This window comes from Cyrtonyx montezumae, unplaced genomic scaffold, assembly GCF_038088225.1.
Source record: "Cyrtonyx montezumae isolate F1298 unplaced genomic scaffold, pur_monq_1.0 scaffold_35, whole genome shotgun sequence".
NCBI lineage: Eukaryota > Metazoa > Chordata > Aves > Galliformes > Odontophoridae > Cyrtonyx > Cyrtonyx montezumae.
In genome coordinates, this window is record NW_027072040.1 from 696,936 (window position 1) to 719,359 (window position 22,424).

Below are 22,424 nucleotides of genomic sequence, written 5' to 3' on the forward strand. Positions count from 1 at the left end.
GCAAAGCAAAGGAGCGTGTCTGCTCTGCAGCGGCAAGCACTACAGCTGCGTTCCTCGTCCTGTTCAGGACTTCTCCCTGGCAGGGTAGAGAAGCAAAGTGTTAAACTGTTGAGCCCCAATAATAAAAATCAGGGGAGTGCAGGCAGAAACTCATCCTTGGATGATGCAGGATTTCTCTTTTCTACATTACCAGGGAGAGGAGCTTGAGCACTTCAGGCTGGGCAGGATTTCGTACTTCTCATCATTTCCAGCTGTGTCTGCACACTTGGGCAATTAACTTAACCCCCGGCCAGCTGTATGTAGGAAGTGTCACTGTTAAAAAAGCAGCCAGGAATTTTCATTTGTATGCATTTTGAAGATTAAATTCTTCCCAAAGCATGGACCTTTTGGGAAAGCTTACCTGTTCACCACGCACCTATCTGCCAGCATTTAGTATCTAGTTACTATTATTTCTGTTTTATAACACTGGCTAGTCAGAATCTGTCACGTACAGCGGTTTATTACTTATAATAAATACTAAGATAATTAGTAAGGAGATATATATTTATTATTTTTAATCTGATTGTGATTGTACGCAGAAAACATTTTGAACTGAATCTTTTTTCAGCACCATTTGATTGCTTATCTCCCGTGTGGCTTATTTGCTATATAATGGGCTGCTTTGTGTGATCTGATTTCTGAGTCAGACGTGTGGGAAAATGCAATAGGCACAGCAGCAGGTAAATACATATGTGAAGGATCAGAGGGGATAGTTTGCAAGCTGTAAAATTTCTGCACCCTTGGGGGTTCCACTTCATTCCTTTATTTTTTCCTATGCTTTTATCTTTGTGCTGTGGCAAATGTTTAAGTAACATTTGCTACCTCCTTCTCCTTAAACCCCGTTTCCTTCCTTCCTTCCCCCTAAAGGCACAGATTTAGTGGAGGTCCTGAGATAGCTCTGTAGCATGCAGTCTTTGCACCTTGACCATTGCAAGGACAGCAAGATACAAACATTTTTGGAATAGGTAGTGTTGGTACCCAGGAGGAGACAGGTTCCTACAAACACCACGTAGGAGGAAGTGTTTCCAGTATTCCCCAGTTAGCAGCGAGGTTAGGGTTTGAGTCCCAGCTGAAGCAATGCAGTGCAGGTAGCCTGATGGGTTGGCACAGAGCAGCGAGGTCACTCATGTCTGCTGTTCCTGATAGCGTGTTTTGTTTCTCTAATATACTGTAACGTGTTCTGTAGAAGATACTATATATATGTATATATATATATATGCTTTCTTAGAGTACATACTATATGGAATCCTTGTATTAAAACAACTTGGCGTTTTGTGCTCCCAGGACAGTCTCAAGAGCCATGTGAGGGCTGTAAATGTGGTTTGTAAATACTGTAATTTGTATTGAGACCAGATCTGATCAAATCCAAATGTTTTTTTTTTTTCTCTAAAAGGCTGAATTCTCTTTAAGCCTTTATTCATCTCCATAAGAACAGCCAGCCATACAGCATCAGACCTGGACAGTAGAATGCAATGGTACAGTGCAAACAGAAATCTGATAAACCTGAGTCCAAATAATCCTTGCATTAGTGGACTGGAGGAAGGAATAACTGCTAGAGACACCTCTTTCAAATCCTCTCGTCCCGTTTTGCCAGTTGCTTTACAAATAAGCTCGCCGTGTTCCTCGCTTTGTGCCTCCCTATTAGCAGCCTTTGGGAGAACGTTATCGGGTTGTCGCTTTTCTTGCTGCCCTGGCTTTGGATTTCTGTTTTGGCCATCAGAGTTGCCAAAAGAAGATGCTTTTTTAAATAAGAGTGTTCCGTAGGTTCAGAGCTCTTTGTTCAGCAGTTTCCTCTATGTGCTGTGGCATGCTAAGTTTCCTAAGAGTAAAAATGCTGTTAGCAGACATCGCACTTCCCACGGGCTGGAAAGAGGAAAGTTTCAAGCTGGTCAGGGAAAAGATTGTCAACAGCCCGGGGAACATTCCTGCAACACACTAGTGCTACACTCTTTGATAATTCCTTTCTGATGTTATGAGAAAACCTCATTTTAAACATTCAGCGCTTTAAAATGTTGCCTTTTTCTTGTAAAAAATAAAATAAAATCCCAAGTCATTTTAACCTTTTAAAAGCATGATTTGATGCCACTCGGGTGAGCTTTGGTTCCAGTCTCCAGTTGTGTGGCCACACACGCACAGTGCCTGGTTGGGGTGTGAGTTCCCCCTTCCTCTCCCCCCTCCACCGATAGGAACTTTTCAGTCTGTGGGCAGAACGTTAGTCAACTTGAGCTCGATGCATACATGTATTACTGAACAAAAAAATGTGCTTCTAGCATTGATTTTAGGTTATATGCTAGTTTTACATTATCCCAGCTGGGTATTAAACTGAGTTACAGAACTGGCAGCATGCTGGGGAAAACCAGATGTGGACTCTAAGAAAACAATAGTTATGGGTTCAGAGCTTTCATTGAAGTCTGCTTCAAATTCACGCTCCGTATTCCTCTCCCTTTTCTCACCAAAAATGAAGAAAAAAAAAAAGACAAAAATTGAGAGTCGTTCCAGAATGTGCCGTAAAAAAATGCAGATGATGGCGATCGGAAAGTTTAACATGAATGCAAATGCACTGTGCAGATCCCTTCGGAGAGGAGAGGCCCTTGGCTGGCCCGGGGGCTCAGCCGGTAGCAAAACGTATCGCCGTGTGCGAGAACCTGAGTTCAGGTCAACCGCGGGCCATTAAAGCCTGGGAGCTCTGCAGAGGTGAAACTGGGAGCCCTGCAGCGTGGTGCTGGGGGATTTGGAGCCACTGCATTGATCGGAGGTCCCTGAAATCGCATCCCAAAGCCAGCAGCTCCCATGGGTTGCACCAAAGTGGAGAACGAATGCGAGCGGTGAATGAATGGGTAAATAGATGACAGAGAGCACAGATAAGAGCGCAGAGCTTTGGAGAAGTCCCGAGGTGAAATTGCCCTGACAACAGACATATGGTCGATGTTTAATCCACCGGGGAGAACAGGCACTCAACTACTGTGCCAATTGTTTTCCACCCCAAAAACAAAGAGATTTTAATGATTTATAGCAGAACAGAGCGTACGTGTTACCTAATGCGCTTAGAATGACTCGGTGCCGTTCTCTAAGCGACGCAGGAAGTGAAGTGGATAAACAACCACTTCTGCTCTGTTCACAGTTGAAACAGCTGAGTTTCGGGTATCGTCTGTGATGATGGTTGCTCTGAAAATGCTTTCCAGTGTGTCGCAGGGCATCGTGCTGCGGGCTGATGCACGCAAGCCAAAGCTGTGTTTTGAAAACCACTACCAGCAAAGGGATGCTACTTGTGTTCTCAACCTGCACTTGGCATTTTTAACACTTCACACCACTCCTAAGGGTCGGCGTATTGACTCCAACTTGAGAAAAAATAAACACAGGAGGAAATCAATTCAGTGAGCGAGGATTCATTGCCGTGAGAAGCAGTACACCAAACTGACACTGGGTTGGGAGTTTGAAGGCTTTACATTAGAAATAGCCAATTTTCATCAACACCAGTGCTGGTGAGAAGGAGGCACCAGTTCCCAAGTGCTTCTCCAGGGCAGTGCTCATGTCTGTCCTCTCTGTGCTTTGAAGGGAACTGCGAAGTGCCATTGCTGAGCAGGGTGCTGGTGGAGCAGCTGAGCGGAAAAGATGAGGTTTCATGGGAGCATTTATAACTGATTTCTTATCTGTGAGCTGTGATGGAAATCAGAGGAGGGAGATTTGTGTCAGTCCGACAGACTGAATTTGCCGAAAAGATGGTGGTGTTAAACATGACAGTGGATAGAAGGGAGAGCACCTACTTGAATAAAAGGGATCAACCATTCTTTCTTTCCTAATGGCTTTTGAGTGCTATTTCTGAAAATATCATTGATGTGAAACATGATGCAGAGCTTAAAGCATACATTAGCATCTGCTTCTGGTTTTGGTCATCGCCGGTGCAAACTGAGCTGTGACACTGTCTTTTTCACTGCTATGATTGAAGCAATGTAGGAAATGTTTCTGTTCTTGTGGATTCCCTTTACATGAACTGAACTGTTGGATAAAGCCAAAATTAGAGCTGTTGGGCGTTTTGCTGCACTTCTTACCATTACCCTGAAATCTTTTGTATTTAGAGGAGCCCAGCTTCCCCCAGCAATTGGAATTCACAACAGAAGGTGATGACCACTTAATTAAGGCACTTGTTACTTGCTGACGTGCTTGATGCCTACTGAGGAAATAGTTGTGATGTTATGAACTGCGTGCCCGACTCTTTCTCGTGGTGTCAGTGTCTCTACACTGGAGCTCTGGATTTTATACCACCCGTGCACATCCCAATGAAACGCCTCAAAGCTGTGTTGTGGAAAAGTAAAACCCAACCAACACAGTTCTGTGTCCCTCTCTATCTGTGCCAAACAGAGAGAGTCTTCCTTAGATTTCCTGGGTTCCTTGTGCTCGCCGGCAGGAAAAAAGCTGAGCATTTGAGCCTGCTGTAAACTTCTGTCAGATTTACACGTTCATCCTTCCTTCCTTTTTTTTTTCTGTATTATGGCTACGGTGTAATTTTCTGTGTTAAGTTTCCATAAGAAGCTTTTAACACGGTTCAGGCAATTCTCAGGAGCGCCGCTTTCTCATGTCAGTGCTCTGTGATCGACAGGTACGTGCCTGCAGCTGTCTCCAGCTCCCGAGATCTGTAGCTCAGGCGCAGCTACAGCCGCCTCCTCCCGCGGATCTCCCGCTTCCCCTTTGAGCCATTATGCACTTCTGATCGCTGTGGATCGAGCTGATTGCATCACCTCATAATTAAAGTACGGGAGGAAGCGTAATCACCTTGCTCAGCACTGCGGTACTCCAGACTTGCTGTTCCTCTGCCCCTTAAACCTCGTGCCGTTGTCACATGTGCTTTCCCCCCCATCCGTATTCCCCCCTCTTAGCAGCGGTGCACAGCGTACGGTGGGAGCGGTGTTTTGTTACCCGAGCAACAAGCGCTCAACTTTCACATCTTACTTTGCTCGTATTAAAGAAGAAACCCAAGGTCCCGCTGCCAGTTGCCATGCAGACATTTGCAGTTCCCCTCCATGCCTCTTCTTTTTGGTTTCCGACTGAAATCACCGCTCCGAGTGGAAACCGAGACGTTGTTTTGACGTTTCAGAGCAAAATAACAGATGCGTGTGATCCTGGTAGATCCTCAGTGAGCGGGTCACGCTGTTTTAAGCGTCAGATTTACTGCTGCTCCCACTGGGGACAGAGCCTCGAGCAGCCGAGTCCTAGTTTGAAGCTATTTGCGAGAGGATTGAATGCTCTTTCTGCTGGAAGTGGCTGAAGGCTTTAGCAGAATTCTGTAGTATGTGTTTGCCTTGAAGCTGAGCGCTCCAGCAGTTCTCCTGACCTTTTGTTTAAGCGTAACTCATCCTGGCAGGAACCAGAGGCAGGAGGGCGAGACCAGCGGGGTGACATTTAAACCGTATTTACATTTTTTCGACTCGTCACACAAAAATGTAAAGGAAGATGGCCCCAGAAGGCGAGGTTCTCCTCTCCCACTTGGCTGTTATGTCACAACAAGAACTTTCCCACCAGCCAGATGCTGCGTGAGTCACCGTTTATTTTTCACTGGGATAACCTCTGTCGGTGCTGGTCAGTGGGAGCGAGTCTGGGTCACTCGGGGCCGACGCGCTCGGCAGCTCCAGCTTCGAACCATTTTGACACTGCAGCATTCATCTCTGCACTATCCAACCATTTCTTAATAGCACTCAGTTGTACGTTGACTAAATCCCAAGAACAACATTCTATTGGGAAAAAAAACAACAACAACAAAACCTAACGAAAAAAGTTGAAGCCAAAAGCTTCATTAGTATTTCTCAAAATAGTGAATTATTGTACAGAGGTTTAATGGTCTGCTCTTGAAAATTCTTACTTTTGGAAATAATTCCATCCATTTTACTGGACCTACTGCTAACAGTGAGTGCTTCATCACAAAATGTTGCTGCTGTGAAGATTGGATAATCTTTCCTGTTCTCAGATGGAATTAACTCGTAAGGTTTGCAGGCTGTAACAGTGCAGAAGGCTGAAGTGCTCAGTGCTATATTTCTGCTTTTTTTTTTCTTCTTTTTGTTCCTGATAAATGATTGTGATACGTGAAATAATTTTGGTGGGCTGATTACCTCTCATTATCTCAGTGTGTGTTTGTGTACCTTGAATAAGCTAACACGTTGCTTAACCTAAAGAGAGATGCAGAAAAGAGATGGAGGAACCAGAGGCTGAGCCCCACCTTTAGAGGAGGAGAGCAAGAAACACTCCTATCTCCTTAACTCAGGTACCTGTGCACAAAACTGCCTTTTGTGTAAGAGCTGAAGTGAGGCTGTGGGCTGTGACTGGGGAAGTTCAACATCTGAGGAGAGCTGCTAGTTAAGCACAGAGTTGTTTGGGGAAATTTCCCTCGGCGGGCCATTTCCTGAGAGCACCTTTGAACTAAAGATGAGTCAGATGTACAATGCAGATTTCCTTACAAGCCCCTTAATTCAATGCAGTCAATTTAGATGAGGTAATTCTTCTTTCTGTATCCAAGTAATTTTTACTGAAATTACATCCGTGGCTGAGCTGCCAACTAATTATAATCAAGGTTTGCACACGTGCCAGTTTTGAAGAGCATTTTCAGTTTATTTAGCATAATTTTGTGGGGCCCGAGTTGAGCTCTGCATGTAGTGGACCGCTCTTGATGTCAGTAGGATGTGATCCCAAAGCATCTGGGGACAGTACTTGTTCCTTTGCTTCTTTACCTGTTTTTCTGATGCTGGCAGGGACCTTATTGTCTGTCTGCCTGTGCCGTGGATCATCGGCTGAATTAAAACTAAGCAAACAAAAAAGGCTGATGTAGATTGGAACTACTTAGGTAAGCTCGATGAGCTTATATGAGGTCTTACGTCTCATGATGCAAAGCTTGATTTAGCCCTTTATTTCTTAGTAATTAAGCCTGCATCCCTTTCAGCCAGTGCAACAGTGCAAAGATAAAGTCTTAATTACAGCAATTACCTTTTTCATTTGCCACCTCTCAGAAGAGCTGGGAGGGCCAACTGGTTGAGCACAGGGCAGTGCTGGCCCAGGGGAAGCACGAGAGCTCAAGCTGTGAGCCTCCTGTGTTTTTCATAGACATCGTGCATTTTACATGTGATGTATGCTATATATATTATATTCTGGTGTAATAGGTCAGACTAGGTTGGTTGTACTGTGCTGTGGAAAGGATCTGGGGAGTGTGCTGTTGCGAGAGGTATCTACTCTAAAAGAGAGACAAGAGAAAATGAAGTGATTGCATTTATTAGGCTCCCTTACGTCTCTCCAGTTTATTTACCAAATTAGATGTGAACGCTTTCCAAAGACCCCAGACTATTTGTTTACAAGTTATTAGAGGGGAAAAAAAATAACGTACGGGGAATGTTGATATAGATCATGAACCTCTGCCACGTTTTCCCTTCCAAATGTCGATCCAGCTCTGTGCGTCTCGATCCAGCTCTGTACATCTCACTCTCCTGTGCTTGGGGCCCTTTGCAGCGTTTCACCGACGGCTGCAGCTCTCCATAAACCCATCTCACTGAGGCACGCCGGTGGCTTTATGGCATACCGTGGATTTTCAGAGGCTGAGGTTTGTCCCTGGGGCTTGCAGAGCCTCGCTGTCCTTGGGGCTCTCAGAAACGCAGCTTACAGGGAGCAAAGTGCTGGGAGGGGGCCCGTGCTTTTTGGAGGACGCAGACGGTTTAAATCTGCTAAGCCACAGCTTGCCACCTCTTATCTAGCTCAATCCCACCGCGCTGGCCAGAAGGATGGACGTCTTTGTAAAGTTTGTTCAACCAACCGCAATAGCTGCAGTTTGTGTGCTTGCATTTCTCCGGGATTTGTAGCAGCACATTAAGGGAATTTCAAAAGTAGACATTGTGGAATAAAACCGTGCTGCTCGATGCACTCCAACCGAAAGCAGATGAGATGGTTTATTATTTGTTACGCGAGGAAATAGTGCCACTGATAAAAACGTACTCTGGAATTACTCTCCTCGTTTTTCCACACTTGGTAGACCCGAAATCAGTTTCGGTTTTCATGGGCTTTAGTTTGGGGAATTTAAAGGAGGTGCTCTCAGTTATATGGCTCTGCAGGGGTGTAAGTTAATGAAGTTTTGACAGATTTAAGGTCACATTTTGCACGGTTCGATGCAGCACGCTTAGAAATACGCAGCGGGGAGAGTTCCTCTCTCGGATTGGTTGTATCTTGGACTTTTATATATGCTGAGTTTATTTTTGTATTGGCACATTTTATGCAGGAAATAAATAGCAAATTTAGGTACGGGGCATCGTTGGAGTCAGGAGTGTCCCAAAATAGAGCTCTACGAAGTGGATCATTAACTTCAGGACGAGACCCTAATCTTTAAGGGCAGCGAGTCCTTTTTATGTTGTCTCCACTTACATTAGCATGCTTGTATTTTAAACAAAATGCGTTGGAACATGAAGGTGGATATATTGCCTCAAGCAGTGCTCCCACAATGTCATTTTCTGCAGGTTCCTTATCAGACACAGTGCAGTGCTGGGGGACAGGTGAGCAGAGCAATTCCATGTAGGAGATGGGAAATGCACCTAGGATGCTTGGGTCAGGGACTCTGACTTGCAGTCCCTTCATTGCTGCTGGGTCTCCCACAGCCCATGGCTTTTCTTCTTTCCATAGCCCAATCCCTACCAGGTATCTGTCTCAAGAGGAGAGCAGATGTCATAACCTGATTTTTTTCTTTGGGAGCAGTCGCTTTTATGTTTTGATGGAGCCCATCTGAGCACTGACATTGCGATGGGTGCATTTTTAATTCAATTTAATTCAGTTTTCGGGGAGATGCTTACAATATATACTGGGTAAATAATTATAAAATGTGGCAGTACTTAATGTGAATCAGTATTACCAAAAGTAGAGTGTGTATTTTTCTGTGGGCTTTGCTGACTGCAATAGTTGGCTTTACATTTCCAACTCGCTGTTCAGATCAAGGAAGCTCTGTAGCAAATAATTGTAGGGGGTATTAAATTTATTCAAAATAATTTAGTTTATGCATTGCAAAAAGTAATTTTAAGCCTTTCCATTTATATTTTCTGGTGTTTTCCCACAAATATTTTTTATTAATGCTATTCAGTGTTTCAGTGACAGATATGAAAGAAAGTTGATAATTAACCATATGTAATGGGAGTGTAATTAAATACTCAGTATGAAAGTAATAGCTCACTTTTGCACTCTGACCTAGATTGCTAGATAGCATTGACTCCACCTAGCTTTTAATTAAGCCAGATGCAAAGTAATGTATTGCACTAAGGAGTGGTACTGCTGAAGGTTTGGCGACCTGCTCAGTAGTATCCAATCTGTTCTTTCACCTCCCAAATGTTTTCCTGCTAGGAATACAGAGAAGAGAGAAGGTGGGGCAGTGTGTTAGGTGCTACAGGCTGCAGAGTACCACTGCACCAGGGAAACTCATCTGTGGTCCTGTACATGTATTGAATGAATGTTTCATTGGCACCGAATGGCACAATGGATCTTCTTAGTGTTAGAAAACTTGAAGACCTGTGCAACCTGGTCTGTTACCTGTGCAACCTGGTCTAGGGAGCCTGCTTTGGCTGGAGAATTGGACTTGATGGTCTCTAGAAGTCCCTTCCAACCCCTCCAATTCTGTGGTTCTGTGAATACTGAAAAGAACTAGTTAGACGGAGTTATCCTATTGAAGTAGACGTGTTTATGAGCAGAACTTAGTGTTTGAAGGAACTGTGCTTCTTCTTTGAGTGTATTCATATGATTTTACCGTTGAAGGCAGCACAGGAGGACAATACAGCTAGTCATCACCATCTGTACACTTTCGTGCCCAAACTGTCCTTCCATCAGTGTTTTAACTACAGCATTTCACAGAGCTTTCCATTTTCCCCTGCAAAACTCACTCCTTTTGTGCAGCGTTTGCTCAGATGCTGTGTGTCAGTGTTACAGCATTTTCAGCTGCGAGCCATCCATAAGCTACCACCCTTTCAGCGAGTCAGAGTCTCATTATTTAAAGAAACATCATCTTTTATTGCATTCCTGCAGCAGGAATGGGAAGAAAACAGTGGAAAAAAAGGCATTGAAATCCCAGCGTGTCTTGTTTTTGAGCTTTTTATAGGTAGGCAAACATATGTGCTCGCCTAGATTAATAAAAAAGCACACAGCAACAGTAGTGAGAATGCATTTTAGAAGGCTCAATCCATCAAGGACCAGACTGAGGGGTTTGTTTTTCTTCGGTGAACAAACTTCAGTTACCCTGAAACAATTACCTTTATTGGAGGGCTGGGGGCTAGAGAATGGCTTTAAAAGTTGCAGGAGTCTAGATGAACAGTTTTCTATGGTAAGTTAAATCAGTAGAGGATGTGATGATAGGATCTGAACCATGGTTGGAAACTGTGCTTGAATAATTCTGGATGAAACCGAAGGAAAATGTATTATATTTTAATCTTTTTTTTTTTCATTATTATTATTATTTCCTGCCCTGGCAGTTGAATGCTGAATGGAACTATTAGTTATGGGCAAAAATGGAAAGAAGGAGAGCAGAGTAAATAGCTGGTTTTCATTATTACTACTAATTTTATTATTACCACATTTTTCATGGCAAACTTACTGAAGACGAGACCAAAAATAGAAATTTGGGGCCTTCCGACTCAGTGTCTTTATGTTTCCATCTACTGAGACTTTGAAAAGAGAGCGATAGAAAAACAACAGAGGGGGAAGGAAGGAAAAAACACCCAACAGGAGGAAGGCCAAGGTTCGGGTCAGTGGGAGCACAGCTGGTTGCTGCAAGGCGATGTGGGTCCCATCCGAGCACATGTATTGCTGTAAGGAGGGGTGGGTGATGTCTACAGGCACAGTTTGCATCAAGAGGAGGGGAGGGATGCGTCCATCTCTCAGCTCGTTTTATCAGGACCATCAGTTCTTGAGTCTCATCAAAAGGAGAGTAAATGTTTGGTCAAAGAGACTGTGGTTCTGTGTGCGCTGGCGATGCCGGGAGTTCACACTTCATTATAAACATCCGAGCAGAATACTTTTCCTTCTGGTTATTTCTAGGATCATTTAAAATCAAAACTAATAGAAATGCACTTAGTGTTCTTTCAGAAGGAGTTAGGGAACATTTTCTTCTTCTGAGCGCTGCTGGGTACAGTGAAGGACGGGGCTCTCTGATGCTTGTTAGTTGGGATGAGTGGTGCACTAAGGTCACCACGCAGTGTGATTGTCATTGAGACATGAAGGCTGAGAAGATCAGGCCAGGCCACCACCAGTGCTTGAGGAGCATTGGTGTCTTCATTACATCCACAAAGAGGGGTATGTAATGGTGATGCAAAGGCTCTGTGAGAGCTGAACTTCTCATCCCTGTCAAGGCAACACCTTCTGCTGCCATCAAGCAGTAATAGATGTCCAGACATGCTCTTTTTCCAAATGTTCCCCTGAATTATTTAAAAAATACATATACTTTTAAGGTCTGCTTGTTAGTTTTAAGGGCGGACTTCTGTAGGATTGTTCTTAGCACTGACCTGAGCTTTCACCAACCCAAGTGAGCTTGAGTGAAACTCAGAGTCGGATCCTGCTGGGTTATGTGCTGAATGAGTGGAAGCTGCCTTTGAGCTGCTTGTTTGTGGGTGTTCAGAGCACGAATCAATCCCTTCTGTTAGAAGGAAAGTTTATTATTTCTTAGCTTAACCATATTCTGTTACCTGTTTTGGAGCAGGGAGGCAGGATGTTAGAGAAGCCCAGCGGAGTTGGGAAAAGAGGTTCATTTTCAGGGCAGATTGTTAATTTTTGTGGTACAATTCCTTTATTTTAAGGTCAAGGGCGGGTAAGAATCACAGAGTTGAAGTGTTGGTCTGGGGGCCAAGTGAGCAGACAAAGAAAAGCCATATCCTCACACCTGCCCCTTTAGCTGAAGGCTCTGTGCCCCCATTCCTCCACTGTGCTGCATAAAGCCATTGATCCCTTGATGTCTTTAATTTTTGCAGCCTCCCCATAGTTTCCTATAAAACCTGTGGTATGTGCAAACATGACTGAACTATGAAATGAGGCAGATTGAAGTCTTAGGGCTGGAGCTTTTATCTGGGTTAGCATGCTCTCTCTGATTAGAAGGGTTCTGTTTGGATCTACTTGAACCTGCTCTGTCCTTTATCACATTTGTTTGTATATCTGCCTGTCAGTTTGGGATTTGGAGAGAATTTTTTCGTCTAGGACCATCCTACGGGATGAACTTTTTCTATGGCACTTTGAATACTGTGTATCTCAGAGCCCCAGGACCATAAGCAAACTTCCCTCTCCATTGGGCTCATTGGGCAATTTCTGGAATTGGATCAGTCCTCTCTTTGGCCGTGCAGGTGAAGCACCAGGTACTGTGCCATTGTGACTGCAGGGCCAGCTTGTCTTCCAGATCCATTACAAACCCATTCTTGTTGGGCTTTGTCACTCAGGTTGCTCTGCGAATGAAATTTCATTGCAGATAGCTTGTCCAGCAGAAACATAAATTATGAAAAGCACGTCACTGTGTGCGAGGAAGAGAGGCTGCTTCGGTCGCTCACAGTCATCCTGAGGTTTGTGCTGCAGAAGCTGAGGAGACAAAACGCATTTTGGGGCTGCAGATCATCAATAGGACGGACTGCGATGCAGTTCTGGCGACACGTATCATGTCGTTCCAATGTAAATAGCACAGGACAAGAGGCTTTTGCTTACTCCTGTGAAAACAGAACGCAGCATCCTTTTCCAGCACCCAAGATCCCCATACAACCTTGCCAACGCCCCAAAGGTCCTTCCTAGGGGTCACCTCTTGGCCTCACACATTCCCCAGGGAGGGGCTGCGCTGCCCACCCCTGCACGGCCACCCACCCTCCCATCAGCTGAGAAATCATACTTGGGTAAGGGAAGCTTTTGTTCACAATGTTGTTTTTGCTCTCGGTTTGAAAGGCATCTTTTGAGCACTGTGGTTCAAATTCCAGAGGTAGTTAAAAACAAAACAGCACTCACAGCATATAGAAACCAAACCAGAATCTAAAATGAGATCGGGGGTCTTGCTGTTGTTGACGTATGTGTATTTCATTCTGATTGGCATTTCAGGGAGTAAATCACAATTGCTCTGATCACAGGGATGTTTTTAAGCAAGCAGTTTGGGTGAATCATCTGCTCTTTTGCTGCTCTTTGGCTAACAGGGGAGCTCAGCCTCAACCAGTCACCGTGCAGATGCGTAGAGTCAGTGGCTGCGAGCGTTAATTAGCAGTAATTTGTAAATCTACACCTTCGTGTACAATAGGAATATAAACATTGCTGTAACAAATTGTCGAAAGTTGAATGTGTTTGGCTGTGAGAATAAGTATCTTGGCTCTGTGTCTCTATTTATATAACAGAGAACACATTATTTGGGAGATGGCTGTGTGCTGTTGACATTACCACGGTGCAGACTGCTCGCTCTGTCCCACTTACTCTTTGCAATAATCATTAGCAGAATTATGAGCCCTTCATCAATTATCTTTTGCAGCGCCTTGGGAGGCATCATTTATCATGAGGGCAGTAACAGCCCACTCCTTCAGAGAGCCGCTATCTCTCGTTGGAAGCAGTTCACCAAAAAAACATCTCTTGAAATGTTTCCCAGCCACAGGAGCACAATATTTCCATGCAAGGAGACAGCAGCAAACAAGTAAAACTGAACGAGTCCTTTTTTTTTTCCCCAGCAAACCTTCCTCCTGCCCTCTGATCTTCAACCTGAAGGTGCGAGAATGCTAGCAGTCCACATCTGCCTTTTGTTTCCCCCTTCCCTCCACTTTCTGCTACCATAAAACTGTGCAGAAAGAGTTTTCTGAGGCAGCTTCCCCCAGATCAGTGCTGTGGTCTCTGGCTGCAGAGCTTTGCTCCTTCTCACCAGCTCATCCTATGAGGAACCTGAGCTGACAGCACTGCTGTGCTCGTCTGCCAGCTGTCAGAGTAAACAGATCAGTTTTAATAACTGCAAAGTGTCAAACAGACCACTTCTCGTGCTTACAAACTATCCAGCAGAAGCAGTGCTTTGGTTTTTCCCTCCGTGTGGCTTTGTAAGTCTACAAGCCTTGTTTTTGCTTGGGGTGCAGGTACAGCTCAGCAGAGCTCAGGGAACTGGGGACACCCAGAGAATACAGATGTGGCAGTTGGACTGGGGAATTAGTGTGCTAACTATTGTTGGAATGAATTGGTACTAAAATTGACCTATTAAGCATAGGCCAGCAGGATGATTTATTCCTTTGCTAGTGCTGATACCTACAGGGTATGAGTTACTTTGTGTTAGGGATCATAAGAGAGAGCTGAATGTTTCCAGGTATGGTGTTTGTTGGCCCTTCCAAGTTACAGCAGCAGGAATCCAGGTCTCATAAGGCAAAACACAGTGAGAATGTTGGGTGAGAATCTTCCAAGTGTGTACCACGTCCTCTTGGAAACCCACCTTATTTAAACTCACTAATATGCAGGTTTTCTCAAATTTCTGATCGTCATCTTTGGTTTTGCATCTGTTCTAAGGTAGATGTTTCCTAATTAATTCCTAACTAACATTCCTAACTAATATTTCTGGCTGTACCCATTCACAATCTGTTTCTCCTTTGCTCTGCTTGCAGGTGTTGCAGGGTGCTCAGCTGATAGCTGTTGCATCTGCTGAGCCTTCCTCGGGAGGTGTGGATGGATCCCCACTGCAAGGCAGCGACATCCAAGTCCAGTATGTGCAGCTCACACCAGTGACAGACCACTCTGCAGCCAGCCAAGTATGCCTGCGTATATGTTTAGATGCATACATCTATTTCTGCCATATATATATATATATTTACCTTCTGAACTTGATTGATCCAGATAGGCTTTCTGAATGAGTTCAAGGCCCCGTTTCCAAACCAAAATACAAAATGTCACTGAAGTGTCATTTTCTTCAAGGTATGGATGGGCTCAAGTGCACATTTGAGGCTATGATCCCATTTCCAAATGGCTTAAAGAAAACAAAGAGCCATCTATAATCAGAAACACCATTTTCTTAAAGGTAAAACTGGTTATGGATTATTCCTTCTTCTGTGCTGTTGCTCAGTGCCCCCAGAGAGCAGTTATTTTTGGTTGCCATTGTTTTTCAGCATCCTTGAGGGCTGAGAGCCATTTTGACGGGACATGGAGAAAACTTGCTTGGAAACTGTCCAAAAAAGTGTTTTCCAGACTGAGGTTTCACTTGAAAAGGTTATTCTCTTTCTGACGGAAGTTTTCCAGTTATTTTGATCCACGGCCTGGATTTCCCACGGGAGCTGCAATGTATGCAGTTGTTAAGTGAACACTTGATGGTCTCAGTTAAGGTGGAGGAGGTGTGTTTTCTTTCTTTTTTAAATCAGTTTGAACAGTCACCGTAGCTGAGGCTAGTACCAGCTCTAAGCTGTGCCTGGCAAACTTAGAAGGGATTGTGGTCTGATAGATAATCAGTTTTGCAATCTGGCTGCAAACATTTGGATGTTGGGTCTCTTGAGTTGCTTAAGAAATGGAGGAAGTGATGTTCCTTCCCTAGTTTTGTCACTGTTAGCAGCTCTCTCCTCAGTCATTGATTCAGTCACTTGTAATTGTGTGCTGGACAACGAGAGCGCTGCTGATGGATGGTACCAAGAGTACTGCAGGTCCCATGCAACTGCTAAGGCATGTAGGGATCAGCTAACAAGAGGTGTTTCTCTCCTGCCATGCTGCTGTCCTCACTCCGTGCCTTGGAGATTCTCAAACTCAGCGCCCACAGGCTGGGTCTGCCCCTGGAGCCCGTGCTCCCCCCTTGGCTCCCACCTCCCATGGCAGGAGGCTGTGGTTATAAACATCAGCATCCGTCTCCCACACGACTGGCAGCCACCAGAGGAGCTACTTTTCTCTTCAGGGACACTTTGCACCGTGTTAGGTTTTAATATTGTGGTTAACCACAGATTTATACAGAGTTGAAGAGAAACAGAAAAGGAATGTGAAATAAGAAAAGTATGAAAGGAAAAACAGGCTAAAAATAAGTTTGCCATAAATATTTCCTCGGTTTACACAAACTGAAAACCAAGGATCTGATAATGAATTGGAGAAACCAACTTGGAGTTTGCATTACTTGGAGCTGTGTGGATAACTGCAGCTTATTTGGCTGACGTTACGGAACTGTCCTACGGCATCTTAGAAAGACCTTCATCAGAGGGGAGAGGTCATAGAGGTATCTCTCACCAAGGCTGTGCCAACGTTCTGCTGCAGGCATCCAATTGCAAATGCATTTCCACAAGCACTGTTTGAGACCAGATGTATTTTTGAGCTTTAGGTTTAATTAGCTTGTTTTCTCATCTCGCTAGCATCCTTGCTTGGAGAATTTAGGGATACAAAATTTGACAGTGACACAGAACCTTCAGATTAATTCTGTGCTCAAATCTCCGGCCTTGGTGGTAAAGTTTTCTCTCCTCTAATGGGAGAGAAAACTTGGATCACTTGAAGTCTTACCTGCTAACAAAAGTAGCAATCTCTTAGAATCATTCACTGCTTTGGCACTCCACCAATTGACACCAATTTACTGAACGTATAAATAAATGCCTGATTACCTCTGGAGCAGCATGGGAACAGATCTCGTGGTGTGCCATCACTGGTCATAAATCAGAGAGGTGGACAGAAAATTTCCCAGCCAAATCGTCACATAGAAGCGGTGCTTTATGATTTTGAACCTCCCATGCTTCCATTCAAATAAATATAATCTGTGGCTGTATGGCAAATGCTGAAGGAGAGGAACGTGGGTTGAGTTTCCACCCCTGCTTCTTTGTGGTTCATCAAGCCTCAGCCCCGGGCTGAGAGCATGGAGCAGGGCTGCAGGGAAGACGTTGCCATAAAAGAAGAATTTCCACAGAAACACTTCTGTATCCAGGACGTTACATAAAGCATCAATTAGATGAATTTATGGAGGGAAAATCCATCCAGGGCAGATCTCCGGAATCTGTGGGAGTGTACAGGAAAATGCCATTAAGCACTTGCCCTTTTCTCGGAGTTTATCTGAGCTTGTGATATTGGCTGCTATCAGGGGAAGGATTATTGGGTGTGAGAGACTTTATCCAAGCCAGTACAGCTGTTCTGAAATGCTTCTCATTTTATAGCTTTAGCCATGCAGCATGCTCCATAATCTGGTTTTCCATATGCTGGCTAACTTGGTTGAGAAGGCGGTTAGCTGCAGGATTACCCCTAACCAGCATCGTCAGGGGACTGGTGCATGGCAACTCCATCTTTGATGAGAGCACCTTTAATTGGCTTTACGTTAAATTCTTTCACGGAGGACTTGGAAAGCAGGGAGAACCTGAAGCCCTTAGGAAGAATTTAGAGGAAAAAACAACATGGGTAGCAGTATTCTCATTTGGCACAGAGCAGGGAACGGCTGCAGCAGGTAAGGTCAGAAGTCCTGAACCAGCAGAGAAAATTAGCAGCAAACAGATAATTATACTGTGATAGTTTTAGGACTTGTTGGCCTTCCTGTGATTGCCATTGATGGGTTTTTCTTCCTTAGCACTGGCCAGCTCCAGCCTGCATCCCCTGTCCGCTTGGGCACTGGACAGCTTTGATTCTGGTTCTTCTTACAGGTGGTTTTTCTCTGGGAGCAGATATTTAAATAGCTCTAGGTTTTTGGGTTTTTTTTGCCTCTTTGCTCTCTTTAGGCCACTCGTGATGTTACAGATCCTTGTTACAGTTTTGTTCTTTTCCAGCCCAAAGGGCATTGTTCTTCTGCATAGGTTTTGTATGAGGGCTGTTCTGTTCTTCTGGCCATTTTTAGTACCTTTGTAATCACTCTCCTATTTCAGCTCTGTCATGGAGTTGATATTCACGGAGATATTGCACTGCTAATAGAAGAGCTTTGTATTAGCGTGGTTTGTTAACATTCCTTTGGCTGCCCCAGTGACAAACATTTTCCTATTGATTTGCTGATCTCACGTTTCCTCCTGCAGGGCACCGACAGCCTCCAGTCAGCAATCCAACCAGAAATGCAGATAGAACACGGAGCGATCCAAATCCAATAAGGAAGTGGCAAAAAGCTGCGTGAGCTGAGATGTCAGTGAGCCACGATGGGAAATGAAGTGCTGCAGTCGTCGTGCAGCCCCAGGAGGACGGACCTGTAGGCTGATGGATGCTCCTGTGCACGTAGCAGGTTTCTGACCCATCAGTTTGAGCTCACCTGGAATAAACCAGAGCCATTTGCTGCAGTCAGAGCTGCATCGCTGCGTCCGTTGAGAATATGCCCCTCAGAAAACCAACCAACCAACCAACCAAAAACACGTGGCCTGCCCTTAGCTGTATTTAAGGAGGAAAAAGTCATTTTGGAAAGGAATCTAATGAATCGAAGCAGTGAGACTTAAATTAATGTTTCATCCTGTCGTCTCTTCTGTGAAATACACCGTTTGAATGTCTGCAGAATGTCTTAGGAGGTGTATTGCTGCTCTGCAATACTCGCTTTACCACGTATTGAAGATCAAGAGCTCCAATATTTTTCACCGTTCTGACAGCTTTTTTTATTTGCAATGGTGTTTATAACAAAAATGGAAAATACTTTAAAAAAAAAAAAAAGAAAAAAAAAGAAAGAAAAATCCCATAACTGCAAGTATTAGACTTTTGCTGGTGTTTTCTGTTCAGTGTAATGAAAAATGTATTTGCAGAAGACTAACAATTTTGTTTGTACTGTTGCTTAACTACTTTTCTAGGGGAAAATGCTTTTAAATGCTGTAATTATGCGTTTCTAATGAAAAAAAAATAAATGTGTATTTATGAATAGTGCAGCTCTAAGTTGCTCTCTGCTTTAGGAACGAGTACGGTTGGATGGGCTGTGCCATGGCAGTGTAGTTCTGGAGCACCCGAAGACAGATGCTATCAGGCAAGCTCTGCTGTCCGCTGAGAAGTAAGATTAAGTCTGTAAGGAAGATATCAATCTTAGATAACGTTATTGTCTGAATTTCCAGCACAAGGAAAATGGAATAGCTAAGCTTTGGAGTCTGCAAATCCCATTCCGTACAATGACGCTGTGAAATCATTTTTACAAAATGTGAATGATTCTTCTGAGCTCTTTCCTTTTTAGTTCCTCCTGTCTCCGTAGTGCAGCAGTAGCTCAGTTTGGAATTCCTCCCTCACAGAGTTGGGTTACAGGACTTCTGCTCATCTTGTAATCCAGTCTGCAGCAGCAAGGTGAAATCCTCTCTCTACCAAGACTTACAGGAAGCTTGATCCCAATTTCAGCAAAACTACCTTTTCATGTTTGCAAAGCTTGAGTGGAAAGGATGTGTGTTTGCTGTATAGAAAAGCATGGAATTAACTGGGGGAGGGGTTGTCCTGTGTCCTTTTCAGCTGTGTTGATTTATGGTTATCATCATATATGGCTCATTGAATACATGGGACGTAGCAATTCTACACAGCTGAATTCAGGATAACATTTTTCTGAGAAGAGGGACTGTGCACACCCAGTTCCTGGGAATGTTGTCCCTGGTAGGCACTGCACTTCATGGCAGTTCTTGCTTTTCTTTGGGGTATTTGTTGACGCACAAGTACAATGCAAACTGAACCACAGCCTGCAGAATACAATGTCTGCGACAGCCTAAGAATTTGGCTACCCCTCAGTTTCTTTTTTTAATAGTGTTTCCCAGACTGGGTGATTTTTAAAGAGCTTGGCATCCAAACAGAAGCCTAAAAATAAAGCAAGGCTGTGCATTTTAGCGTGGCTGCTTAGTAATAATTTATCACTTGGAAATGACTTTGGGAACGCATTGGGATGGCACATCTGCATGCTGCCACATACCACGCCCTTGCTACATTCAAATTGGCTGCACAGCCTTTCCTGTCTTCATCAGAGAGTCCTGCTCTCACCCAGCTTTCATTTTGAGCCCTGGGCATCTCCTGCTTTCATGGGAAACACACAGACACACATTAAAACTGTAAGGATATCTGTCTTTGTTTTATGGTATGATTAAGTTTCTTTTCTCTGCATTTTTTCAGCTCGAGTAGAAGACAAAGCATATGAGGAAAAAAAGGGGTTGAAGAGAGGTTTCCTTTAGCCATTAGCCTGCTGCATGCCCAAGTCTTCTGCTAAAAGTGACTGCGTGGCATTGGCTAGATTTAAGGAGAACGAAATCTTCACCAGTGTGGAGTGCAGAGTGTATAAATCATTTGAAATATGTAGGTAAGCAGGGGACCGTGTTGGGGTCCTTCTGTGCATTCAGACGTTATGTCTGCGTGTTCCTCAAGACGTGGCTTTTTCCTGGGCTGGCAGTGTTTGCATTAGTTTAAGCTGTGTCACATCGTGTTTATGGTTCAAAGAGACTTCAGCACTGAGTCAGGTATTCCTATGAGTAATCGCTGTCCCCATTCCCTGAGATTTTATGTAGTCGGGAGATTTATGTCCAAGCAGGAAATGACTTCTTTTCAAGAATGTTTTATATGTTTTCTAGACATCACAGGCTATGTCATGTGCAAACCACTCATTCCCCAGAAGAGCATTTCAGGACAAGCTTGTAACTACAGAGAGCCTGTAAGGTCCTGTGCAGATGTGTTCATACCGAGATCATCGTAACAGTAAGAAATCCTACAAGGATTTGAGATGCTCTTGCAGCAGTAGGGAGGGTTTTGCTAGGCTCTCCATTCAGGTAGGTCTCTGTTGTGTCACCACGGAGGTAGTTCTGCCCACCAGGACTGTTTGACCATTGGGGTAGGTCTGCTAGAAATGAGTTCCCATTTTGTCTCCTTCAGTTACTCGTATCTTCTAATGGTCTTAAACCATTTTTTTTCCCCCTGTTACAGCTTTAGTCCAAGAGGCAGGGGGTGAGAACCTATGACCAAGAGTCAAACGTTGTTGGCTCGTTTCTTTTCTGGTTTTGTTTTTCTTTCTTTTATTCCTTATTAGTTTTACATATTTCGCCTTGCAAAACAAAACTATAAAAACGAGCACCCTTCTGTGACCCAAATAAACTGGAATGCCTTCATTAGGCACAGTTTTAGACATTTCAGTATTGACAATTTGCCTGCAAAGCAAGGAATGTTGGCCAAGATGCTGTTCTAGTGCTTGTCTCCATCGTGCAGAACCTGGCATGTATTTGCTACACTCTGGTAGCCGTGGCTTGGATATCTGTCTGCTTCACAGAACTGCTCTGGAGTTTCAGCTTAGAAAACACAGTGAGGAAACCAATATCTAATGAAAAAAAAAAACCCCACACATGCACACAAATTACTGAGGAATATCACTTTGCACAGACTTGAATTGGTAATTCCTTCACAGTTCCTACCAAGGCACTGCAAATGTGGAGCAACAGCTATAAGTCAGCAGAAACTGTTTTCCATCACCAGAAATAAGAACGTCCCTTTCACCCGTGGTGATCCCAAAGCACTTCTGTAAGCTCTGCTGATTTAGATGAGTACTCAGCAGTCAAACCCCATTTCCTTGACTGAAGCCAGGAATAAGAAAGTCATTTAGTTACCATGCTGTCTGGGGTAAGCAGAGATTGCTGTTGTAATGTGCTGCCACAAGCTGACATACTTAATTTCTCTGCTAACCGTGGTTTGATGTGCATAGAGGTTGTTTTATACCCCTCAAAGCTGTGAGTAACTGTGCAGCAGGTGGAGGAAGGAGCTGATGGGAGCGTGGCCATGAGCTGTGCAGAGCTGGAGCTGAGAGCTGAGGTTGGATGGCACGTGGCTCAGCCTCTGAATAAGTCAGGAAGCTTCTCATCAGGTGTTGGTCAGTCGTGTGGTAGACTGAATGGAACTGGGGAAAACCTTTTTTTTTCCTCATCTACAACTTCACATGGGATATTTAATTCAAGACTTTGTCTCCCATGTTTGTTGGCCTTTTTTTGCTTGGGTTTTGGGCAAAAAATGACATCTTTAGGATTTTTTTCGTCACTGTGGATATTTGTATTTAACCAGTAGGCAGGGAAAGGTCCTGTGCTTCTTCCAGTCACTCGAGTTAAGCTGTGTTTCTGAATGTTTAAGCAAACTATCTGGTTTCATCTCTGTCCAACAGCTCGAGTCGAGCGTGAGATAATATATGCTGTATAATCTTCCAGTAAATATTTCCTTTTGGGTTTTTCTTACTATTTAATGGAAACTTAATCCAGTTGTGCAACAGATTGACAAAAGCTTGGATGGAAAACGAAGTTCAGCCTGATGCTGCTCCATCCTACACCGTGATGCCAGCTGTAGGGACAGACCATTCATTGTCCCTCACTGTGCCACAGCCTGGACACTTTGGGTATTTCATTTCAAAGCAGTAAAGCCCCCCATTCTCCACACTGATTCCCTGTTTTTCTTACAGAATCTTTGGGATTTCTGTTGAAGACATACTAGGCTTTGCTTGCCAATTTCAGTGCATCGTAGCAGGAGGTGAGAATTAAAGCAAGTCAACTGAAATAAAAGGGATTTCGCTTTTGTTATTACCA

At 44.1% G+C, this 22,424-nt stretch overlaps 1 protein-coding gene and 1 long non-coding RNA gene across 3 annotated transcripts in view; both read left to right on the forward strand.

Annotated features, from left to right (window-relative positions):
- Positions 1-18,782, forward strand: part of BANP (BTG3 associated nuclear protein) — a 124,010-nt gene extending 105,228 nt beyond the window's left edge. For both annotated transcript variants that reach the window (XM_065745388.1, XM_065745389.1), the window contains 2 exons: positions 14,619-14,762; positions 17,958-18,782. In XM_065745388.1, the coding sequence (XP_065601460.1) occupies positions 14,619-14,762; positions 17,958-18,029 (216 nt within the window). In that variant the 3' untranslated portion in view covers positions 18,030-18,782. The remainder of the gene's footprint in view (positions 1-14,618; positions 14,763-17,957) is intronic.
- A 490-nt stretch (positions 18,783-19,272) lies between these two features.
- Positions 19,273-20,551, forward strand: LOC136054239 (uncharacterized). The gene is made up of 3 exons (XR_010622721.1): positions 19,273-19,482; positions 19,990-20,173; positions 20,442-20,551. It is a non-coding gene; the product is annotated as an uncharacterized LOC136054239 (long non-coding RNA).
- Positions 20,552-22,424: the final 1,873 nt, after the last annotated feature.